This window comes from Sinohyriopsis cumingii, unplaced genomic scaffold, assembly GCF_028554795.1.
Source record: "Sinohyriopsis cumingii isolate HCF-2022 unplaced genomic scaffold, ASM2855479v2 utg000233l, whole genome shotgun sequence".
Taxonomy (NCBI): domain Eukaryota; kingdom Metazoa; phylum Mollusca; class Bivalvia; order Unionida; family Unionidae; genus Sinohyriopsis; species Sinohyriopsis cumingii.
In genome coordinates, this window is record NW_028315880.1 from 674,698 (window position 1) to 695,380 (window position 20,683).

Sequence of the window (20,683 nt, forward strand, 5' to 3'; positions counted from 1 at the left end):
CCTTAAATATGATTATAGTTTATCGTTAATGTCATTGGGGACATTTATAAGCAGTGTGCAAAACCAAACATATTTCAAACGTAAATGATGTTTGTCCGGGTGAACACCTGAACATACAAAACACATCTTCTTAAAGAACATATGGGTATATTTAATCTAGTGTTAACTATACTGAGAGTTAATTGTATGCACATGCCAAGACTTTAGACATAGGTTGTTTGATCATTGGTTTTAACTGCTCTGTTAACAATATTAGTTATATCATGCTGAAGGAATGTGTGCAAAGTGTCATTTTTAGGACTCACAGAGGCAGCATAACGTAGGTTCTACCAACAGAGTTACGGCGGCATCATACATACGCAGAGGAAGTTGGTCGGAACCAATTTAGGCCAGCAAATATAATTAGGTCATATGATATAAAGTCATATGATATAAGGTCATATATATATATATATATATATATATATATATATATATATATATATATATATATATATATATATATATGCAGCTTCCCGCCCAAAACAATACAACACCATTCGTCTCTCTATTACCATCTTCCTTTTGCACGCATGTGTGTGTATGTATGTTTGTGTGTGTGCATTTTTTATGTTTTTACTGTGATTCTTCATCCATCGATTGTTATGTAAACACATTTCCTAAAGCCCTGGATACAAATTGAAGAACACGGTTACCTAAGCTGCCCATGTTGTGATCTTTTATGAGAGTCTTGTTATTTCTGAGCGCTTCTAATGGTGACTCTGGAAAGGAAGTAAGTTCAGTAAACAAAGTTTACATTTACAAAACATACTTAAAGGTATTTTTTATACATTATTTTATACACGAATTTGTTCCAGTAGGACACATACAACCGGTACAGAGGGAGAAGGGTGAAGTCAGAGCTACATGTAAAAATTAATAGAAATGTGTCAATATAATTAGCTGACCTAGTGTCATATATCTAATTTTCAATTAGTACACAGATAGTTATACGTCGATATTATAAGATAGATTTAATGATTCCTGGAAAAAAGAAAGTCCAAAAATGGTGGTAAACCAAGGGAAAACCTAAACCGCCTAATTCGTTGTCTAAATCGATATAAATCGTACACCATATGCGGTATGACAGTCGCTAGAAATAGCACGACACCTGCCACCTATCCCATATATCGTACGCTTACATTATAGGACGACTTTTAAGCAAACAGTAATTCGATTCTAATTATTAAATGACTTGTTGAAAAATACGAAAGCAAATAGTCTAATTACGTAAACTGGTTGTTGTCCTAAGCAATAAAAACCTAAAATGATCCGTTACTGAATAGGTAGGACTTTGTGTCCGTAAATTTTCCCACAACTATTTCATCTTCGTATTAGATAGACCCTGTGAATCAACCTTTTCAACTGGCGTAGGCAACATTTTTTCTGCCCACAAATTATCAATTTAGTGAAACAAATACGGTAATTATATGATTATTCCGTATGATTCCCAGTCAATTTGCCATCAACATGTGCATCTATTGGACCGGATTATATTTAGCCTTGTATACATGGCATGTGTGGACCTTGATCTGCTTGTTTCTTTCAACAGTGAATATAATAGAATGTATCTCCGAATTAGTTGAAGGGTCGCATTAGATTTAGCTGATATCTGCAGAAACTTAACAAACTGGTGGTGGTGGTGGTGGTGGTGGGGGAAGCGGTCCAATTAAGCGGGGCGTCAATAATTTAAAGCAGATTAAAGTGTAGCACTCAAATAAAGTTGACTGCAACATTTTGTGAGAACACACACTACAATACTGCAAGCTGAAATCATTGAAACTTGATGTAAAATTCTAAGGTAAAAATAAGGTATGTGATTTAAGTAGAAGAGGAGACAATCAAAATGTACTGCTGTCGACGCTTAGTTTCTTTTCGTACGTCCATTTCTTATCAGCAGTGGTTGTGTGGGAAAAACATTTATGTGATAAACAATAATGTGGTAATTGTTTCGTCGCATTGGCAGAACTGCGTGTTTCGTTTCCTGCGCTCATATGTCAGTCTTTTTTTAAGCTGGATAATTTTATACAGATTTGAATATAATATAAACGTGCAATACGTATGGATTGCTTCAATATTATTTGTCATGACAAATGTGATCAATCTTAATCTCAAATTAAATTATAAAAAATACAAAATTTCTTTCTTATTCACCGAACAGTTATTATTATTATTATTATTGTTATTATTATTATTATTATTATTATTATTATTATTATTATTATTTCATTTTTCAATAATTATTGTACTCGATACTACATTTGCATGATCTTTTAAATCGATCGGTTGAGAGAGAGAGAGAGAGAGAGAGAGAATACAGCTAACTAACTGGTTTACATGCTCGTTAGAACACTGGTTTAATATGTTTATTTTCGGCATCACTCAGTAGATTTTATAGGTGATATGGATATAAAATATATTTCAACTTTGCAGAATAATGTCCGGAATTTTCAGAATGCTGAGGAGTTCGCATTAAGTTGCTGATCTGCGCGAATTCAGAAATATTTTTCGTTTCTTTACACTTGAACAATATATTTTGGTTTTAGTGATTTTTCTTGGAATTGTCTGTCTAAGAAACGATAATTTCAATCCTGAAGCATGATACAAGGAAACCATGCCAAGTAGAACATAAATATATGTAAGATATGATAAGACAAAGACACTAGCATCTCAATTTAATGCAAGATTTGTTATGTAGAAATACAAGGACATGTGGAAACTAATCCTACGCTGCTAATCAAGTGGTGTATTAGACAATTAAAGGGTCGAGCGGAAAGAGTGTAATTGGAAATTTGAGTCATTTAATTTTTGAATTGTTATTAAACCTTTTTGTATAATTAAACATCTAACCGTCAGCATTGCTGACTGGGGGCTCGGAGCTTTACATATGTCTTTCACGAAATTGAACTTCCAACAAAATAGAGCCTCGCAGGGACTTCTAAGAGAGTGTAAATAAAAATATTGGAAGCACCCACCTCAGCCATATATATATATATATCATAACCTAGAGAATTTACAGTGTTTAATCGTCAAGAATTAAATATAATGTTAAATTTGAACAACAATAGTGTCAGCAGACAAGCGGTCATGCAAGTATTGCTCACCTTCGCCATCATTTACGGGGAAAAGAACGCTTCGCAGTTCAAATATTATGTGTAAGTGTGATGTTGACATCCAACATTTCGAAATCTGTTATTGCTCTCCGAAAAGGCTCAATGGGCTCGGATGTTTTTTAATTATCATAAAAATTTACCATCCGATTTATGACTTTTTTATAACTATTTATGAGTATTTTGTAAGGAAATGTAATGCATTTTGCGAAAATAAATTGCATTTGAATTTTTCGCTGAAAGGCGTGTGAGATCAAAGTTTTAAATGCGAGATCTTATTTGTGTACGTAAAATGTAATTGCATCCATGAAAAATAAAGTATCAGGACTATAGAATAATGCTATTTTATATTAAAATATCTAAATTACAGAAACAAATATTTAAAATAAAATACCAAAACTATAGAAAAATGTTTTGTTTTAATTAAAATATCCGAACTATAGACAAATATTTTGAAAAAGAATTAAACTACCAAATGATAGAATAATGTAATTTAAATTAAAATGCTGAAATAGAGAGTAATAATATTTTAACTAAAGATCTAAGCTATAGAATAATTCTATTTTAATTTCCATAGCATACTCCATAATAATTTGGTTTTCAATTAAAATACCAGGCTTATGAATAGCGTCATTTTCATTAAAATACCGCAATTAGGGAATAATGTTATTTTCAATTAATGCAATGGAGTAATACTTTTTAAAAATAAACTTGTTTAGATAACTCTCTGTCTAGATCCAGGATTCTAAAAGGAGGTTCATGTAGACATTTTCAGGGTGTAAAGCTAACAATAGTCCTTTAGTCAGAGACTAGTACTCAGAGACTCTACATACTAAAACATGTACAATAGTCTTAGTCTATTGAGATTACGGGAATTTTAATTTAAATATAAATTCGACAGAAAGGGTGGGGAGGACTGCTGCCTTCTGAACTTGCAATGATAGTGATTCTTTTTCCACTAATTGTACGTACCTCTAAATATGATTTGACAAATATTATTAAACCTTAGCAAGAACGTGCTAAAACTGGTTTAGCACAAATTAAGATAAAATACATACTAAAACAAATTTTTAACATAAAACCAATATCTGAGAGAAATGTTCAATTTGCTTGTGTGTGTTATTTATTTTTCTTTAAAAGAAAACATATTGTGGAATAGGTTTGTTGTTAATATTATTATTATTATTATTATTATTATTATTATTATTATTCATAATTGTTTATTTGTACTATATGTACATTTACATATGTGATTATATTATTCAGACTTACCAACGCCGATCTCGACTGCTCTGGATGTCTAAGTGATTGAAGTGTCCTCTTGGCGCTCAGAATTAAGAGGTTAGTGTTGGGACTGGTCGGCCTCGGGTTAGGATAATGTGATTGGGTGGGACATCATGCTCCATGTCTGCGGCATGATGCCCCAGTGCTAGACATCACTATAAACTGTCACACTGCAGACATCGTAGTGATATGACTGAAAACTTGTTATAGCTACGTTAAAAACCAAATCACACACACACTTATTATTCAGACTTAGAAACGCCGATCTCGACCGTTCCGGATGTCTAAGTGATTGAAGTGTCCGCCTCGGATGCGAGAGGTCGCTGGTTCGAACCCCGGTCAAGTCATAGCAAAATCATGTAAACAATGGTACTTACAGCTGCATAGCTTGGCGCTCAGCATTAAGAGTTAGTGTTATGACTAGTCGTATAGGTGTCATACTAATGTGACTGGGTGGGAAATGATGCCACATGTATGTGGTCAACGGTGACCATTGAATTCATCGATTCTTGTCGTCGATTGTTTCTTTGAGCCTACAGTCCAATGACAAATCATTATTATTATTATCATTATTATTATTATTATCAAAAAATTAAAATTGTTATTATTGTTGTTATTATTAATTATTAGTTATTAGTTATTATTATTATTATTATTATTATTATTATTATTATTATTTAATCTTGACATCAGATAATATGTTTTTATCTTGTATGTATTTGAAATTTGTTACATTTATTACATCTTTATTTAATATGTTTCGTTTACTTCTCATTCACTAGGAATAGTAAAGTAATAAACAGTAACACAATTTGTTTTTGTTCCAAACAGTTTTATTATTATTCAGGAAATAATTCATGTTTGCTTTTTTAACTGAATTACTGTCATGTTTTAAAGTTTTAATTATATATAAATGGTATAAATGTATACTGTTATCATTTGAAACAACAAAACGATGAGCATTGGTAATTATTGTAATCATTGACCATTGGATTCAATTATGAATGTTTTTTCTGTGTGTACTTATTTAAATTACTGCAATGGGAATGTTGTGTTCAGAAATAAACAACAATAGTTGTGTTTTGTTGCATTATGTAAATGTGGTTAATTCTCTCAGGCATAAAGAAACACTGAGTAATTTGCAGCATGTGACATTTTGTTAGTTTAAAAACTTTTTTTTGTGGTTGCATTTGTATAACGTTACAACATCTGAACGCGTTATCTGTTGTGAATGGATAACTCTTACTCAGTCTGGTTCAAGCAGAGTTACCTCCCTTAAATGACATTATGGACCTGGTTCTGTCCTTCTCAATCAAACATGGCTTCCATTGACATTGTGTGTTACGCATGCTGATATGATTTATGATTATTTCACTAAATGTTAGCATTGGTGTACATTGAAAAACTGATACTCTAATATCATATTTTAGCAAACAGCGAGAACGTTAATCAATGGATATACTAGAGGACTAACAAAAACATGTTATACTGTATAATGTTATAAACGTTTTGCTTTAGGGTTGGATATTGTGTCTAATTTATGAAACATTATGCTATTTTGATGGCACTTCAGTCTTGCCACTAATATTCAAAATGCTGGGCAGGTACCTTTGTCAACGATATTTATTTCCTCTGTTAGAGTGGTTCCTGTAAGTCCTAGGATACCTAACACGCAGCCTTCGCTGCCTTTATTGATTTAGGGCGTGCGAACTTTTGACCCTTGTTTACGCACCAGTATTTTAGGATATGTACGTTTCCTGTAGTTCCAAATGACAATTTGGGAAAAGTATATTTCTAAGTTGTGTATGGTTACGTACGCTTTGGACAGACAGGCAGATAGATGGTCGGACGGACAGAGGTTTTCAAAATACTGCTACTTTTTCCTCAGCATCACTAGTTGTGACAAACAACGTAAAATGTGTTCCTTAATTTAGAAACGTGTTACATTATAAGAAGCAATCCAATTCCAAGGAAGAAAACATCTGTGAAATTAATTCTTTTCCAGATGTCAATGGCGCCCTTTATACATCAGTTGAAGAGTACCTTAAAAACATCCTGATTGTACGGTATGCTCATTGCCCAGCTGCATAATTGTTCACCAACGACGACATTTTTAGGTTTCTGACATTTACCTATATTTTACATTACACGTATATTTGTATATACAGGTAATTGGAGCACTGCACGTGAAGCTACGGATCATTTTAAAGAACGTAATTTTGTATTTTGATCGGTGTTAAACTTATTGATAGTCAAAAAGAAAAAAAAGAAATCGTTAGAACAAAATATTCAGAACTAGGATATTTCTTTGCACAACTTTGCATGCCAGTAGCTAATAATATTGACAAAATCTTACAAAAAGACATGAAATATAAGAAACTAAATTTAGCATAGTAATTTGTTTTAGGTTTTTGTTTTCTCTTCTTTGGTGTGATATTTATTTTTTCGGTGAAAATTGTGTATCTCTTGTAATTGTAGCGCAAGTTGCTCAAGACGTAAGTCCTTTATATAACTTTCGCTTAATTCAAGTCGTTTAGATGGTTTGTCGGGCCTTGTTAGTTGACGTTAACAATGCCATTACCTGAGATGAGTAGACGAGATGACTTTAAGACTGGTTCTCACTGATGGCTGATACTTTTAGCTCACGCACCCTTAGGTGAACTTATGGTAGGACCACGCATCAGTTGTTGCGTCGTTTGTCGTTTTCTGTTGGTTTTGCTTCCGTCGATAACTGCTTGTTACCACTATGGAGGTTCCGTTTTGATCAGACTAAAACTAGTATAGGCTCATGTTATCAGGATAGATAATTATACAGATTCATGCATGTTAATCATATGAGCTTGCATTAAAATGGCTGTACTTGTTACCACTCTGGAGACCAAATTTCTATTCAGATTTTCATCCGATTGTAGACCTATATAATCAAGGTCACAGAATATTGGATACTGAGAAAAATTAACAAATACAACCAAAAGAAATGATTTTGCATCTCACTGGCTGGATTTTGCACCAATTAAGGAGAAACATACTTTAATCGTCAAGATCTCCAGTGATGATTACAATTACGAGTGAGATCAGTTCATATTAATGAGGTGGTCGTTATATACAACTGTCCAAAAAGGTCGACATGTTATATACTCTATCTGTGATCAGATTTTCACCAGAATTTCATAATACATTTCGACTGAACTAATATCGTCAAGATTTTGGAGGCATTCTTGAGCGAGGCTTGTGTATGTTTCATGAGGTGATATTGCATCTGATTTGGTTGAGGTTTTCACCACTCAGAAGCCATTTTTGTTTAGAATTTAGATCAGGCTTAGTAGATAGGATTATTATCATCAAGAGCTTGGTTGGTATGATAATGAAACGAAATCCATGCATATTAATGACGTGATCGTGCATAGGATAGAATGAGCTTATCAATAAAACTAGCGACTAATTCTGACCATATCTTGGTCGCACTTGTGCCATGGTCCTTGTACATCATCATGATGTTTGATGATTTTTCGGTCATGAGCAAGATCAGCGCACATTTATGGGATAATCTTGTGAATGGCTGACATATCTTTCGGCCACTCTGTGGACAAAGTATCGACCGGAGCTATGCCCAGATTGGTAAATAATCCTATGTTATCTTTGTGTTATTCATTTTCTACACTTACGGAGATCTAACCAAATTAATGGGATAATCCTGAGTACATCTTTCATGGCAAATACACTTGTACCCATCAAACGTTTGGATGGTCTTTAATTATGATCAAGAAATTCTGCATATTAATTACGCCTAAGCCTAATTTGTGAATTAGAAAAGTGATTACTTTAATCAATACGAGAGTTTCAGGTCTACTTGGGCCTCTTGTTAATATTCCCGCTTTGTACAGGAAACACGTTTACAAGACAGAGAAAGGTGCAGGTATATAAACATACAACTTCAGGAAATGAAGTCCGATTATTTTCCATTTGGTTCCTTGTCTGTAAGGTTACAAACTAGGGGCCCCGGGTGGTCGTGTGGCCTAAGGCGCTTGGCCTTATAGATCAGGAACATCTGCGGAAGAGTTCGAGTTCTGATTCGGCCAACATGGAGAATGTGAGAAAACTTGTCAGTAGCTTCCCGTGGGTCGGTAGTTCTTCTCGGGTGTTTTCTAGGTATTTTCTTTCACTAAATATACTAGCTGCCATGTATAGACTATCATGTGCTGGAAAAGGACGTGAATCCCTCCAAAAGCCACAAATCTCTGACAAACAGGTGTTATTAAGATATGTTTCTTGTTATGTGTAGATTAAAATTCACCTTTGAATTTAAATATGTATCATATAATACAAATATTTAGCTTCGCATATTGCATTAGTTGAAGAGAAATTGAAAATGTATTTGACATATCAAAGATAGAATATTAATCAAAACACAATTTTGGCCGCCCTCTTCAAACACATTGATTTCACGATTTATAGTGCGGACTTGTCGCTATAATATATATATATATATATATATATATATATATATATATATATATATATATATACAGGTAACACGACATGACATTGATTTTCCGTGCAGAACATTGTAAACACTATAATTGATTTTAATTGGCAGAAATTCAATAGGTTAGAGTGATAGACATACATACATGATTTCCACATTGCAGGTAATAGAACTATGGGAAAACGTCAAATTTGCTCATTTAGAGTAGGTGTTGTATATTTAACGGCGGTAAAGTTTACATGTCTTAAATGAGACAGGTATGAAAGAAACGTAAGGTAGGCGAAATATGATTGAGACTATTTCTTTTCAACATTTTCTATCTATCTATCTATCTATCTATCTATCTATCTATCTATCTCCTTCTTCTATGATTATACGCGTACAAAACTATAGACAAACATGAGATTAACAGTGATAATCTATAATCCAGTTGAGAGAATGTCAGCAATACGCTCTCTCTCTCTGTCTCGCTCGCTCGCTCGCTCGCACACATAGATAAATATACTGAAAAACGTGTGATTAATTTACTGTACTCATAATGTATAACACATACACTATGCGAGATTGGCCTAAATTCTAATCTCTTTCCAATATATGTGTGGTAGATTGTGGGATAGACCGGCTGAGGCGGGGGGGGGGGGATTAATATATTTGTTTAATAGGCATAATAGGCATGTGGGATATTTATCTCATTTCAACGTTTGTGAGATGGAGAAATTGCAACGGATAAATTCTGATCCAGAGGATTGGATTTCCCTGTCGATACCAATACATATGAGGGATTAGTTTTATCTCATTTTACACAAATATATAGTGTAGGGATCAGAATATGGGACGAAACTCGGTAGAAGCCTCATTGTTGGCGATATATTCTGATCTTATGGTGGAATTACTCCATCTCCACGCCAATGGATATGATGATTTTTATCTGTTTGTCTGTCTGTCTGTTTGTCTCTTTCTCAATTTATCTACTATTATATAATTTAAGTTTTAAATTTCGTTCCTTTAATTGAATTATCTCGAGAATTTATTTTATAAATTTTTCAAAAAATAGTATAATTCAACATATATTGATATGGTTCTGATTTAATCAGAAAGGATCTCAGATGGGTAATGATTTCATATTTAATTTATGAAACGAGTTGAATTATGTCCAGCTTTTACTAACCTTGGCGAACAAAACCTGGATATTATTCAGTGAGTTTCATAAAGTTAATATTAAATCATTACCCATTTGAGATTTTTTTATCACATAGTTTTTATTTCAGTGGAAATGATTTAGATGGAAAGAAGAACGAGTAATTTCGTTCATTCTGACAGACGATGCACCTTTCATTTGTTGTGCGTAAATAATAGTCCCAACCAAAGTTGAACCAGTATTGACGTTTAAAATAAGATTATACTTTTCTTACAAGCTATAAATCATAGAGCAAGCGTCCTTCCGAATAAACATAACATTTTTAACAGACAAAATCATTTTTCAATACAGAATGTCCAATGTGCGCGATGTCGCATCGTTTGATGCACTACCCGTACAGTTGACAGTCCATATTTAAGCTGGGGCCCCGAGTGGCCGAGTGGTCTAAAGCGCTCTTCGTTACGGATCACTGCCATCTCACCTCTGCGGCGGTTCGAGTCTAAGATTCAGCCAATGTGGGTATGTGAGAAAAGGCCAGTAGCTTCTCGAGGATCGGTGGTTCTTTCCGGGGTTTTCCCGGGTTCTTCCTCCACCATTAATACTGGCCGCCATGTATAGCCTATCGTGTGCTGAAAAATGGCGTTAAACCCCACAACAACAACCATGTTTAACCTTAGTAACCGTAGTGTCACATTCACAACAAGTATTACATTGATATTGCGATATTTATGTGAAAGAAGGTCTACTGGAAAGAGAAATTCCCATATTTAAGTTAACGCGTTTGTGACCGGGTATTTGCAGTGTTTGATTATGAACAGTAGACTACAGAATATGCAAACAAATGCCATTTTGACTCGAAATCGCATCACATATTTACCACGTAAATATGCAGAGGTTGGATAAACTTCTGTCAGTTTGGAGGCCAGTTTATGTCGACATGCTTCTTTGAACAGAGGTGAGTTTATTTACTTCTGTGAGTTAACATTTACACCACAATTGTATATAGGGTGGATTCCATTCTACAGATATACCGCCTCCCTCAACCCCCATCCCACACAAGCAATACCCTCAGCTTTACTTGTTGTTATTGTTTTTTTTTTATTGTGATTTTAGCCATTGTTTTCATGTTATGATATGTTATACATGACATAAAAAAATGTTGTGGGGGTAAATTAGCCATGTTGAAACAGACTAGACCATTTATTCCCCAATTCCCTTTTCGCGAGTCGATTTCGAAAAATGGCGGCCACAAATGTTCATTAAAAAAAAAATTCCAGAAGGCGATTTTAAGAACGTTTTCCCATAATCGCAGCCAATCCATAAAGAGAATACAACACACTAGTTAGATGGGCTTATTTGGACCAATCGAATTCACATAAAGTGGTATCTTCACATGTTATAATATCACAAACATTAAACTGGACACACTATAGGCAACGTGTATTGACTACGTGAAAAATCGGATTATGTGTCATTTGCGGAGAATGTTATTGCTTATATGTTCCTCTGGTACATCACTGGAGCACCGTTGCTCTTGTCGCAGCGAGGTTCGTAGAACTTGGCGTAGAATGAAAGATATATTTTACTCCCGAGTGCAAAGAAAGAAATTTCTGTAACTTTTTCATGAGCTTCGTACAATCAAGGCCGCCACCTATTTATAATGTGCCTGCATCCATATCGCTTCTTCCTGGAGGTGTCGGAGAGCAAAATAGTAGCAAACAAATGGGGCTGAAAGCACCCAAAAAAGAAAGTTTCGACTGATACGGCATAATACAGTATTTATTGCCTTTTTGTGAGATGCATAGTCAAAATTGTCACCCATTAAGAAGTGATCTCCCTTAGCATAAACCATCCCTCTAGGTCTGACATTTCAGTATTTTCACCTCAAGAAAGACTGATTAATTTAATACATGTCCAAATTTTCAGATGGAAAATGAGATGGTAAGAACAGTTATTCTGAAGAATGAAGAATTCCTGCGACGTCATCTTGTTTTATCCCGGACAGTGATCAAAAAACTTAGAGACAAGGGAATCATCACGGAATATACATACCAGAAACTATTGGTTCGTGTGCTTGTGTGTGTGTGTGTGTGTGTGTGTGTGAGAGAGAGAGAGAGAGAGAGAGAGAGAGAGAGGCTACATATAAAAATCGATATATCATGAATTTTTATTTCCTGAAGTCCAAATTTGTAATTTGCCAAAATATGTGTTTAATTTGAAACTAATAATTCACTCTTCCAGTATAATATTTCTTGTCTCTTTTCTTTTTGACACGTTTAGGCTATACTAAAAGAATAACTTATAACAGCAGAAATCAAAAATATGTACAAATCACGAATATAATTCAAGAATTGAACGTACGTTTGGGATCACATTAATTACACAATTAACAATCATTTGATGAACTATTTGCATACAAAAAAAAGTGCTGCTCATTTAAAGCAACTAGTCCAATAATTCGTCGTTAATTCCCTTGAGTTGTCGTTTGTCTTCTCATAAACTGATATTGCAGAGTGCTGAAACTGTTTAAAAATATAACATTGGATTCGAACAAGAATACCATCTGCAATTTGTGCTACATATGCAATCAAGAAAAATTCCATGCATTTGGTAGATCGTCGATCCTTGGTTCGATCCATTTCTATCATATATATATTGCCATGGATGTGTGATGTATTTTCACGTGTGATACGTTATGAAAAAAGTTTTATTCGATTTAATTACAAGTATGCATTTCATTTTCTTCGCAGATTCAGAGGAGCGAGGATCAGATGAAAACGCTATTAATCCATCTGAAAATGAGAGGCCTTCGATCCCTGCAGAATTTTCTTGATGTCCTCAAGGAAACCCATCACAGGTGGATAGCCGAGGCGCTTCTCGAAACCGACATTGAAAACGGTCTTCGGAAGAATGTTAATATGAAGAAATCCCTTAGATACTGGCTTGCCCAACAAGAGAATTCGGCAAAGTTCGATTCTGATTTAAATGAACACTTATGTGATCCTCTTTCTACGCTAACTTCTCCGGCTAAGACACGAAATGGTTCGGCAAAGTATTTCGATAGAGTGAATCAAAACAATGGATATATCTATGCAGACTTAGAGAGAGCTCGCAATCAGACGCTAAAACTGACCGGAACTGGATATACTAGTCATCATTTTCGCATAGAGGAAGGCGAAAACGGAAAAGGTTCCATTTCGTCTCGTGTGCCGAAGAAGCTGAGAGAGTTAAATAAGTCTTTTGAAACTGAGTCAGCTAATAACCGCAGTTTCCTTTCTGTATTGAAGCAGGAAGAACTCGCAATCCATGCCCTTTTCAGACAGAATCAGCTAGAGCAGCGTGAAATCAAACAAAAAGAAAAAGTTTTGTCAGAAATCCAGGGACGTATGAGAGATATTGAAGAACAATTTGTTAATTTGTACAGACCGGCACCAAAAGAAAGAGACACATTTGACAGGCTCAGCAGATTAAAGGCATTGCAAATGTCCAAGTGGTACTAACATTGACCTGTAAGGTAATTATAACATTGTCTATTGATATTTGCAACTTTGCCATGCTGCAAATGCATCTTTCTTGAACAATGTCAGCACGGACATAAACATTCCTCATGTTCCTATTGAGATAAAATATGAATAACTGTCACACTGGATGCCATTTGTGGATAGGAACATCTTACGGTGTTCGTCCCGCCGACACCAACTGTTTTATTTAGAAATTAAACAGCTAGTTAGCTTAATCAAATGTTTTCCCATTCCTCTTCAAAGAGTAGACGATTATCTCCCAGATATGAACATATCTTTCTTGTGTTGTATTTTAGATACAGGCGCAGAGTATAAGAATCCCTCTGGATCAACCAGAACTCAAACAGAGAAAGACTAACTATATTTAACTCGTGAAATGCATTATAAGGAGTAGTCAACAAGTGGATACCAAACACAAGCAGCACGCATGTCACTCTTCCACATTCTGAGCAAGTGCCTTCTGGATACTGAAATCAAAATCGGACTGTTACACTATTTTTCTATATCATATTTCCTTCAATGGGATTGCCCTTTTGGATAATCTGCAAATAAATGACCCACACAAATTTATTATCCTGCACTTTCTGTTTATGTTTTCGTGGCGAAATTAGATCATTTCGTCAAGTTGGCAGGACACTGCTAACGGCATGAAATGTTTCAAGACATTGTCGTATAATGGTGTGAAATGAAATATCGAAATTATCTCAAGACATATCGAATATCATCGGAGTCATTTACAGCATTTCTTTCAATTAAAACACTAACTGTCTTGTCTCGCGGTATTTAGTATTGTTAACACAATCGTAGATATAATACAAGGCCTTTATATCTAATCCCTCACTAGACTGACTGTTACGTTTTTACATTTTCATACAAATTTTGGATTCATACTTCTTTTGGAAACTACCTCTATTAAGTCCTGTGCCTCAGCAATGCTCTATACAAACGTTGTTGCCCTTAATTAGTATTAAGGTCATAGATGCACTTAAAATAAGTAACCGTTTTGAAACATAAATGTTTACAATATGGTGATCTTTAGGCATAAAATACACTTTTTGAGATGAGCAATTTATGACTTGTTTAAATCCAGTGAGGACCGCTCCGATGGCCTCGAGGTTAGAGCGTCCGCCTTGGAAGCGGGAGGTCGTGGGTTCGAACCCCGGCCGAGTCATACCAAAAATGGACATACAAAAATGGTACTAACAGCTGCCTCGCTTGGCGCTCAGCATTAAGAGGTTAGTGTTAGGACTGGTCGGCATGGTGTCAGGAAAATGTGACTGGGTGGGACATCATGATACATGTCTGCAGCATGGTGCCTCAGTGCTAGACATCACTATAAACTGCCACACTGCAGACATCGTAGCGATATGACTGAAAAATTGATTGTTGAAGCTACGTTACAAATTCTTTTGAGACACACACACACACACACAAAATCCGGTGAGGGCGAAATAGTACAAACATGGTCCGTACTTCAGCCTCAATATCTAAACAAGGGAGCGGCTTAAACATGCGTCGTTTAAGCAACATGCTGGATCCATGCATTGTCGTTCAGTAAGCAAATATATACACAGAAGAGAAAATAACCTTATGTATACAATATCGTTATTTTTATTTCTTCCTACAGCCATATTTTCAAATCAAAGGTACGTCAAACATCGAAGCGATGCTTAGGTTCTGCCTGTTCGATGTGTGTGAACAGTTTAGTAGCAGGGAGGGTGAAGCCTACATGGTTTGGAAGGGTACTTTCGCAAAAATAAAGCTTCCTACGAAAAATAAAAACTCAAGGTCAATAACGCAAAACCGATGCCTCTAACCAACCGAGATTTTTGATAATTTAGTTAGCTAATTTTTTAATTTTATTTTTGACATTTGTGTTTTCAAATTTGTATGCGTGTTAGTTTACCCACGCGGACGCTCAGTTTTTCTAGGCACCCTTAGCTGCTGTTGTCTCTTAGCAGATTTTTTATCCTACATGTTATCGCCACCGAGGATCATGTAAATGTATTGTGATAAATCCGTGTGTGGTAGTTTGCGCACGTGAAAAGAGGCTTTTGAACTTAATCATATCTATGTCCCCTGAACAACAAGTCTTATGAATATTTAGCAGAGTATAGTATCGACTGCATTAAACACAACTTAATATTGCAGATATCTGTGATCACTTTAGGTATTTTAGTTACTCGCTAGGTAACATAAATCATATCCGTGTTTTTTTGTCTGCCGCGAGAAAATATCCGAGAAGGATATTAAATTTTGGTCATCATTACATCATCGTATGCTACGATATTATTAATAAATTCGTCGAGGTCATCTACAGATGGGGCTTCATCAATATCGGTGATAAAATCAATAATATCAGTATCATCCTCATCCAACAATTTTGCATTTTTATTAAAATCTTTAGGTACATTGTAGCATATCATCAAAATATTGCAGTTATCTCTGATCACCTTAGGTATTTTAGTTAATCGCTAAGTGACATAAATCACATCCGTGTTTTTGTGTCTGCCAATAAATATAACTTATCCCTTTTGAGCCATCTCATTAACATATTAAACAACAAATGCGTCTTACCAGACCCAGATGGACATTTGATAGTTGCTCTGATATAACTTAGTACCGCTGGATGATGCTTGACTGGCTCTTGTTTTCGTGTCGCTGAAAAATTAATGATATCCATGTTTTGAAATACAGTAAATAATATGGATTTATAGTGTCTTCGACGCAATGCACCCACACCCACTAGTGGATTAACAACAATAATAACAACAAAGCCTGCACTTACAGGCAAGTATGTGAAATGTTGTACAAAACTACACATTTATCTCCAGACACAAAGTGTATGGCGATGATATCGCTGCTTCAATGGGAAAAATGCCAGGGGCCCCATGGACTAAGAATCCTAGAGAAAAGCATCTTCCCGGATGTATGTAGTTTGGTCCTGGAACCCGACTTGATATCTGCCTTGACGAACGAGACCAACCAAGACATGGAGATTATCCAATAAATGCGATTGATGAGCGTATAAAAAAAGGATTTATATCAAAGACATATTGATGACGTGAAGTTTATTCACTCATTAAATTCCATAAACAATCTCGCAGAGAAAAACTTGCTAGCTTTCTAGTAAAATCTACGATGAAAGATAAACCGATGCTAATGTCGGTAACAAAAGAACCAACTATTATGATAATAATGGAATCAATTTATCATTGCCCAAGAGGATAGTGGAGGGATAGAGTAGTAAACTCGCTGATGCAGCAGGAGTCGCACGTTCTGTTGCTGCAAATTGGTTAGTACGACAGGCAATATGGCAAATTTAGCTACCACCACATAACAAATTTCAATACTCATATTTTAATGTCAGCAATCCTAACGGAGCTCATCAGGCAGATATTTTGTTTGTAACACACGATACCGATAAAACTGGTAGACGTCAATCACGCACATACAAATAAATGTTGACTGTCGCTGACGTTGCATGTAGATATAAGGAAGCAGAATCACTATCAACTACAGCAGCAACTGAAGATGCATCTACCTTTCAAGGAATTTATCACCGTGACGGTTTACGATGGCCACAGCTACAACAAATTGATCTTGGCAGATAATTTTTTGATGCAATAACATCTCGGATGAAATAACATAACGTCTTAAGTCTGACGAGGACATACCGCAATTCATCGTGATCAGGCAATCATTGAATGATTTAATAGAACACTTGCTGAGAAGTTAGCTGGCTACATGTATAATCTAATATATTCACAGCTCAATCTCACTCTGTGTATCCCACAATAAAAATAAATTAAAAAGAAAGTTGTTTACTTGAATAGCAATCAAGGTCAATAAATGGGTCAGCAAAAAAATACAAACTTAAATTTTTAGGTATTTTCGACTAAACAGTCAGGTCAAACTAATACTGGAAAGTATAGAATTCCAGTAAACAAAATGACATTGCTTAACATGTAATGAAATATTTTTAAAAATTAAAACTTACAATGAGACAATTAAATTAATTCAAATATAAATTAAATTTAATATACTTAACATTACAAACAATATTAAACTGCTCCTCAACGAAGATTTGTACGTGAACTATTGCAAGTAATTCCTGGAGGAAACACAATTACCACCACGTTCACTTTGTGAATTCACGCATCGACGTTGATTGCATTCAAGTCAGGTCACCGTCACATTTTCGCGTGCGTCACCGAGATTACTGTTGATTCTATCCACGGTGAATTGTGTTGGATTATTATTTGAATATTGCCACAATATTACTGTGTTACAGCTCGCACAATGATCATTCTGCCGTTGTTTCAGTGTCATGATAAATTCAGCATCGAGATGAAAGTCGCGCTTATTTGTTTGCCACATTGTTTATAACTAGCTAATGATTTTCTTAATATATCAGCCTCCATTGCTAGCAGTTTGATTATTATTTTCTTTGAAGCCTATGAAAACCCACCACAGCTGAGACATTCTTCAGACTCGAGACACTGCGAGATAAACTAAATTTGACCACATAATACAATTATGAACAATCCTAATATTTGTATCATAAACAGTTACTCATTGTGTCGAATGAGTCGTTATAGCATTTCCTAGAGTCCACGGAGTTTTGTCCATCGTAAACGCGCTCTTATCAACACTCACAGGAACTAAATCTATATCGTGTAACAGAAGTTTTTGTTTACTACCTCAACGTGGAATGTTAACGTCGATATTTTGCCGTCGAGTAGAGTATCTTCTGGGCGATAACACAATGGTACCAGTAGAATTAAAAACTTTACTTAATGTGACATAAATAATGGTTGTTGAATTGTATCGCGAACTATCTTTGTACATGTAACTATCAAATCATTTGTTCTCCATATATGCCTAAAATCATTCAGCGGAGGTCCTGCAATTATCTCACGTATTATTTCACACTGAATCTTTTCTGGTTGTAGTCCGATCAATTTCTTAAACTCTCTTAATTATGGTTCAAGTAATTTGTTTAATGTTTCCATCTACACTTTATGTATTTAATCCAAGATATTAACCTTTAGACTATTTTTCTCACCCATTCGATCATGAGTCAATGTATCGGCCTTCCATCGGGAGAACCTGTGATAATTAAGATTTAACACATCGTTGTTCATTTTTCGGGTCAGTTTATGCTCCGGTGTCAAATCAACCATATAAAAGTTCACTGAACAGTTGCTCAGGAATAATTCCATCAAACGTGTTGGTTTACCAAAAACTCCAGACCATTGCGATAAACTTTGGTGAGCCACCATAAGTGTGACTCACAATTGTACCTAATTTAGTTCCGTCCAATAAGTTAACATTATTTCTACTTATATATGTGTTTCTCTCCGATGTATCATCAATTATAAAAACGAGTTCAGCATCGTCTTTACTTAATCTTGTACAATGTCGTGTATGACCATATGATTCTCCTTGCGTAAATTTGCCGATTATTTCTTGTCTAGATCTTTTGCGATTTTATTCTCAAAATCAGTTATATCAGGATTTTCATCAGGAGAATATTTCTTTTGTTGTGGTAACCAAACCTGTTGCTGAGGACGATATGATATAATTGCTTCACTTACTACCAACGATATCAATATTTTTTCATCAAGCATTTTTACATCAAGCACAGATGGTAATAAAACTATTGGAGCCCAGACGCGTTCGATAAAATGTTTTGCAAACCAAACAGCGACAATCGGATGAAGGCTTGTCGGTGCAAACAGGGTCACGTTTCTCGCGGATAATCCAAATATCGACTAGATCCGCAATACATTTTATTCTAAAAAGGTATCTTTGATTGTCGACATAATTAATAATCGTCGCTGCTCATTGGTCATTCTTTGTCTTCTACATCTGAATGTTGACCACACATGAGCCGCACCATTGCCGCGAAACTCTTTCTTGGCGCCACGAATACTTTTAATCGGATTTTTATTCGTCGGATCAACCAGAGCTTGCTTAAGCAAGTCAGGTGATATTCTGTCAAGACGGAATTTAGCCTTAGAGGGTTAAATTGCAGATAGTCTCTCAAAATCCTCCATATTATAATTAAGGCAAATATATATTTAAATTGAAGTATAATTATATATAATGATTCAAACAAAGAATAAATGCTAATGACTAATGATTAGTTCTACTATTCCTTGCAACAAAGCTGCGCAAAAGAATTATGTGGATATTTCATACAAAGCGTGCGAAGAGAGTCTAGGACCAAAACCTTGCTTGACGTGTGGTGTTGGGGTTAGGGGTGAAACGCAGTTGTGTCTTCAATATGGTGGTAAGAAATACAGAAAGCTTACACGATATAATGATTAATTAATAATACCGATGAATCTTCCATAATGCGCCGAGGACTATCTCGCCAGATTTTCAAAACAATTATTTAGAAAAGTAATATTATTATATAAATGTAGCAAAATGAATTTGTGAAACATCCCATCATCAAGAATTGTGAGGCATCTCGAGATGGTGAAATCAGGAACTGTCGATTAAAAAAGATAGTCTTTTCGTTCTGTAAATATGGTTATCTAAATTTCAATACTAAGGAAATACAAATTATTACTCACATACATATTTATACGAGTGTTTTCCTGTAGTAATCGAAGATGGTTTTGTGACTGATAACATCAGCGGCTGAAAAATTTATATTTTTTAATTAATTTTACAAGCTACTACAGTCAGAATTGTAAATTTGGTGGTACTGGTAAACACAAATAATGGCAAAATCAGTTGTATCTCTGAACGTGGAGACTGATGAAAAAATACTATTTCAATTAATGAAAGATGCTAGCAAATATTTTGATGTTTGCATGCATTCGGTTTAACGTGTAGTCTAAACACGTAACAGTCCTATACTGTATAACCTGACTAATACTGTGATATCCAAAAATAAATAACACAACGTCGTGACTTATAATTAATGTATAAGAGATTATTGGAAAATTGAAGCGATGTTACTATTTAGCCACTTTATGTATCCTTGCCAGGGCTATTTTCCTTGATTAAAATAATATGTTTTACCATGCAGTAAAATTCAGGATTGTGTTTCCTGTCTTAAACATTATTCGATGTTCGTATTTCTTTG

At 35.0% G+C, this 20,683-nt stretch overlaps 1 protein-coding gene across 2 annotated transcripts in view; it reads left to right on the forward strand.

Annotated features, from left to right (window-relative positions):
- Positions 1-9,075: 9,075 nt before the first annotated feature.
- Positions 9,076-20,683, forward strand: part of LOC149774402 (uncharacterized) — a 54,946-nt gene continuing 43,338 nt past the window's right edge. Inside the window, exons 1-3 of one of the 2 annotated variants that reach the window (XM_089945332.1) lie at positions 9,076-9,194; positions 11,984-12,121; positions 12,808-13,571. In XM_089945332.1, the coding sequence (XP_089801458.1) occupies positions 11,984-12,121; positions 12,808-13,557 (888 nt within the window). In that variant the 5' untranslated portion in view covers positions 9,076-9,194 and the 3' untranslated portion in view covers positions 13,558-13,571. Of the gene's footprint in view, positions 9,195-11,983; positions 12,122-12,807; positions 14,350-20,683 lie in introns of those variants that run through there. The other variant, XM_089945331.1, reaches the window with a different exon arrangement.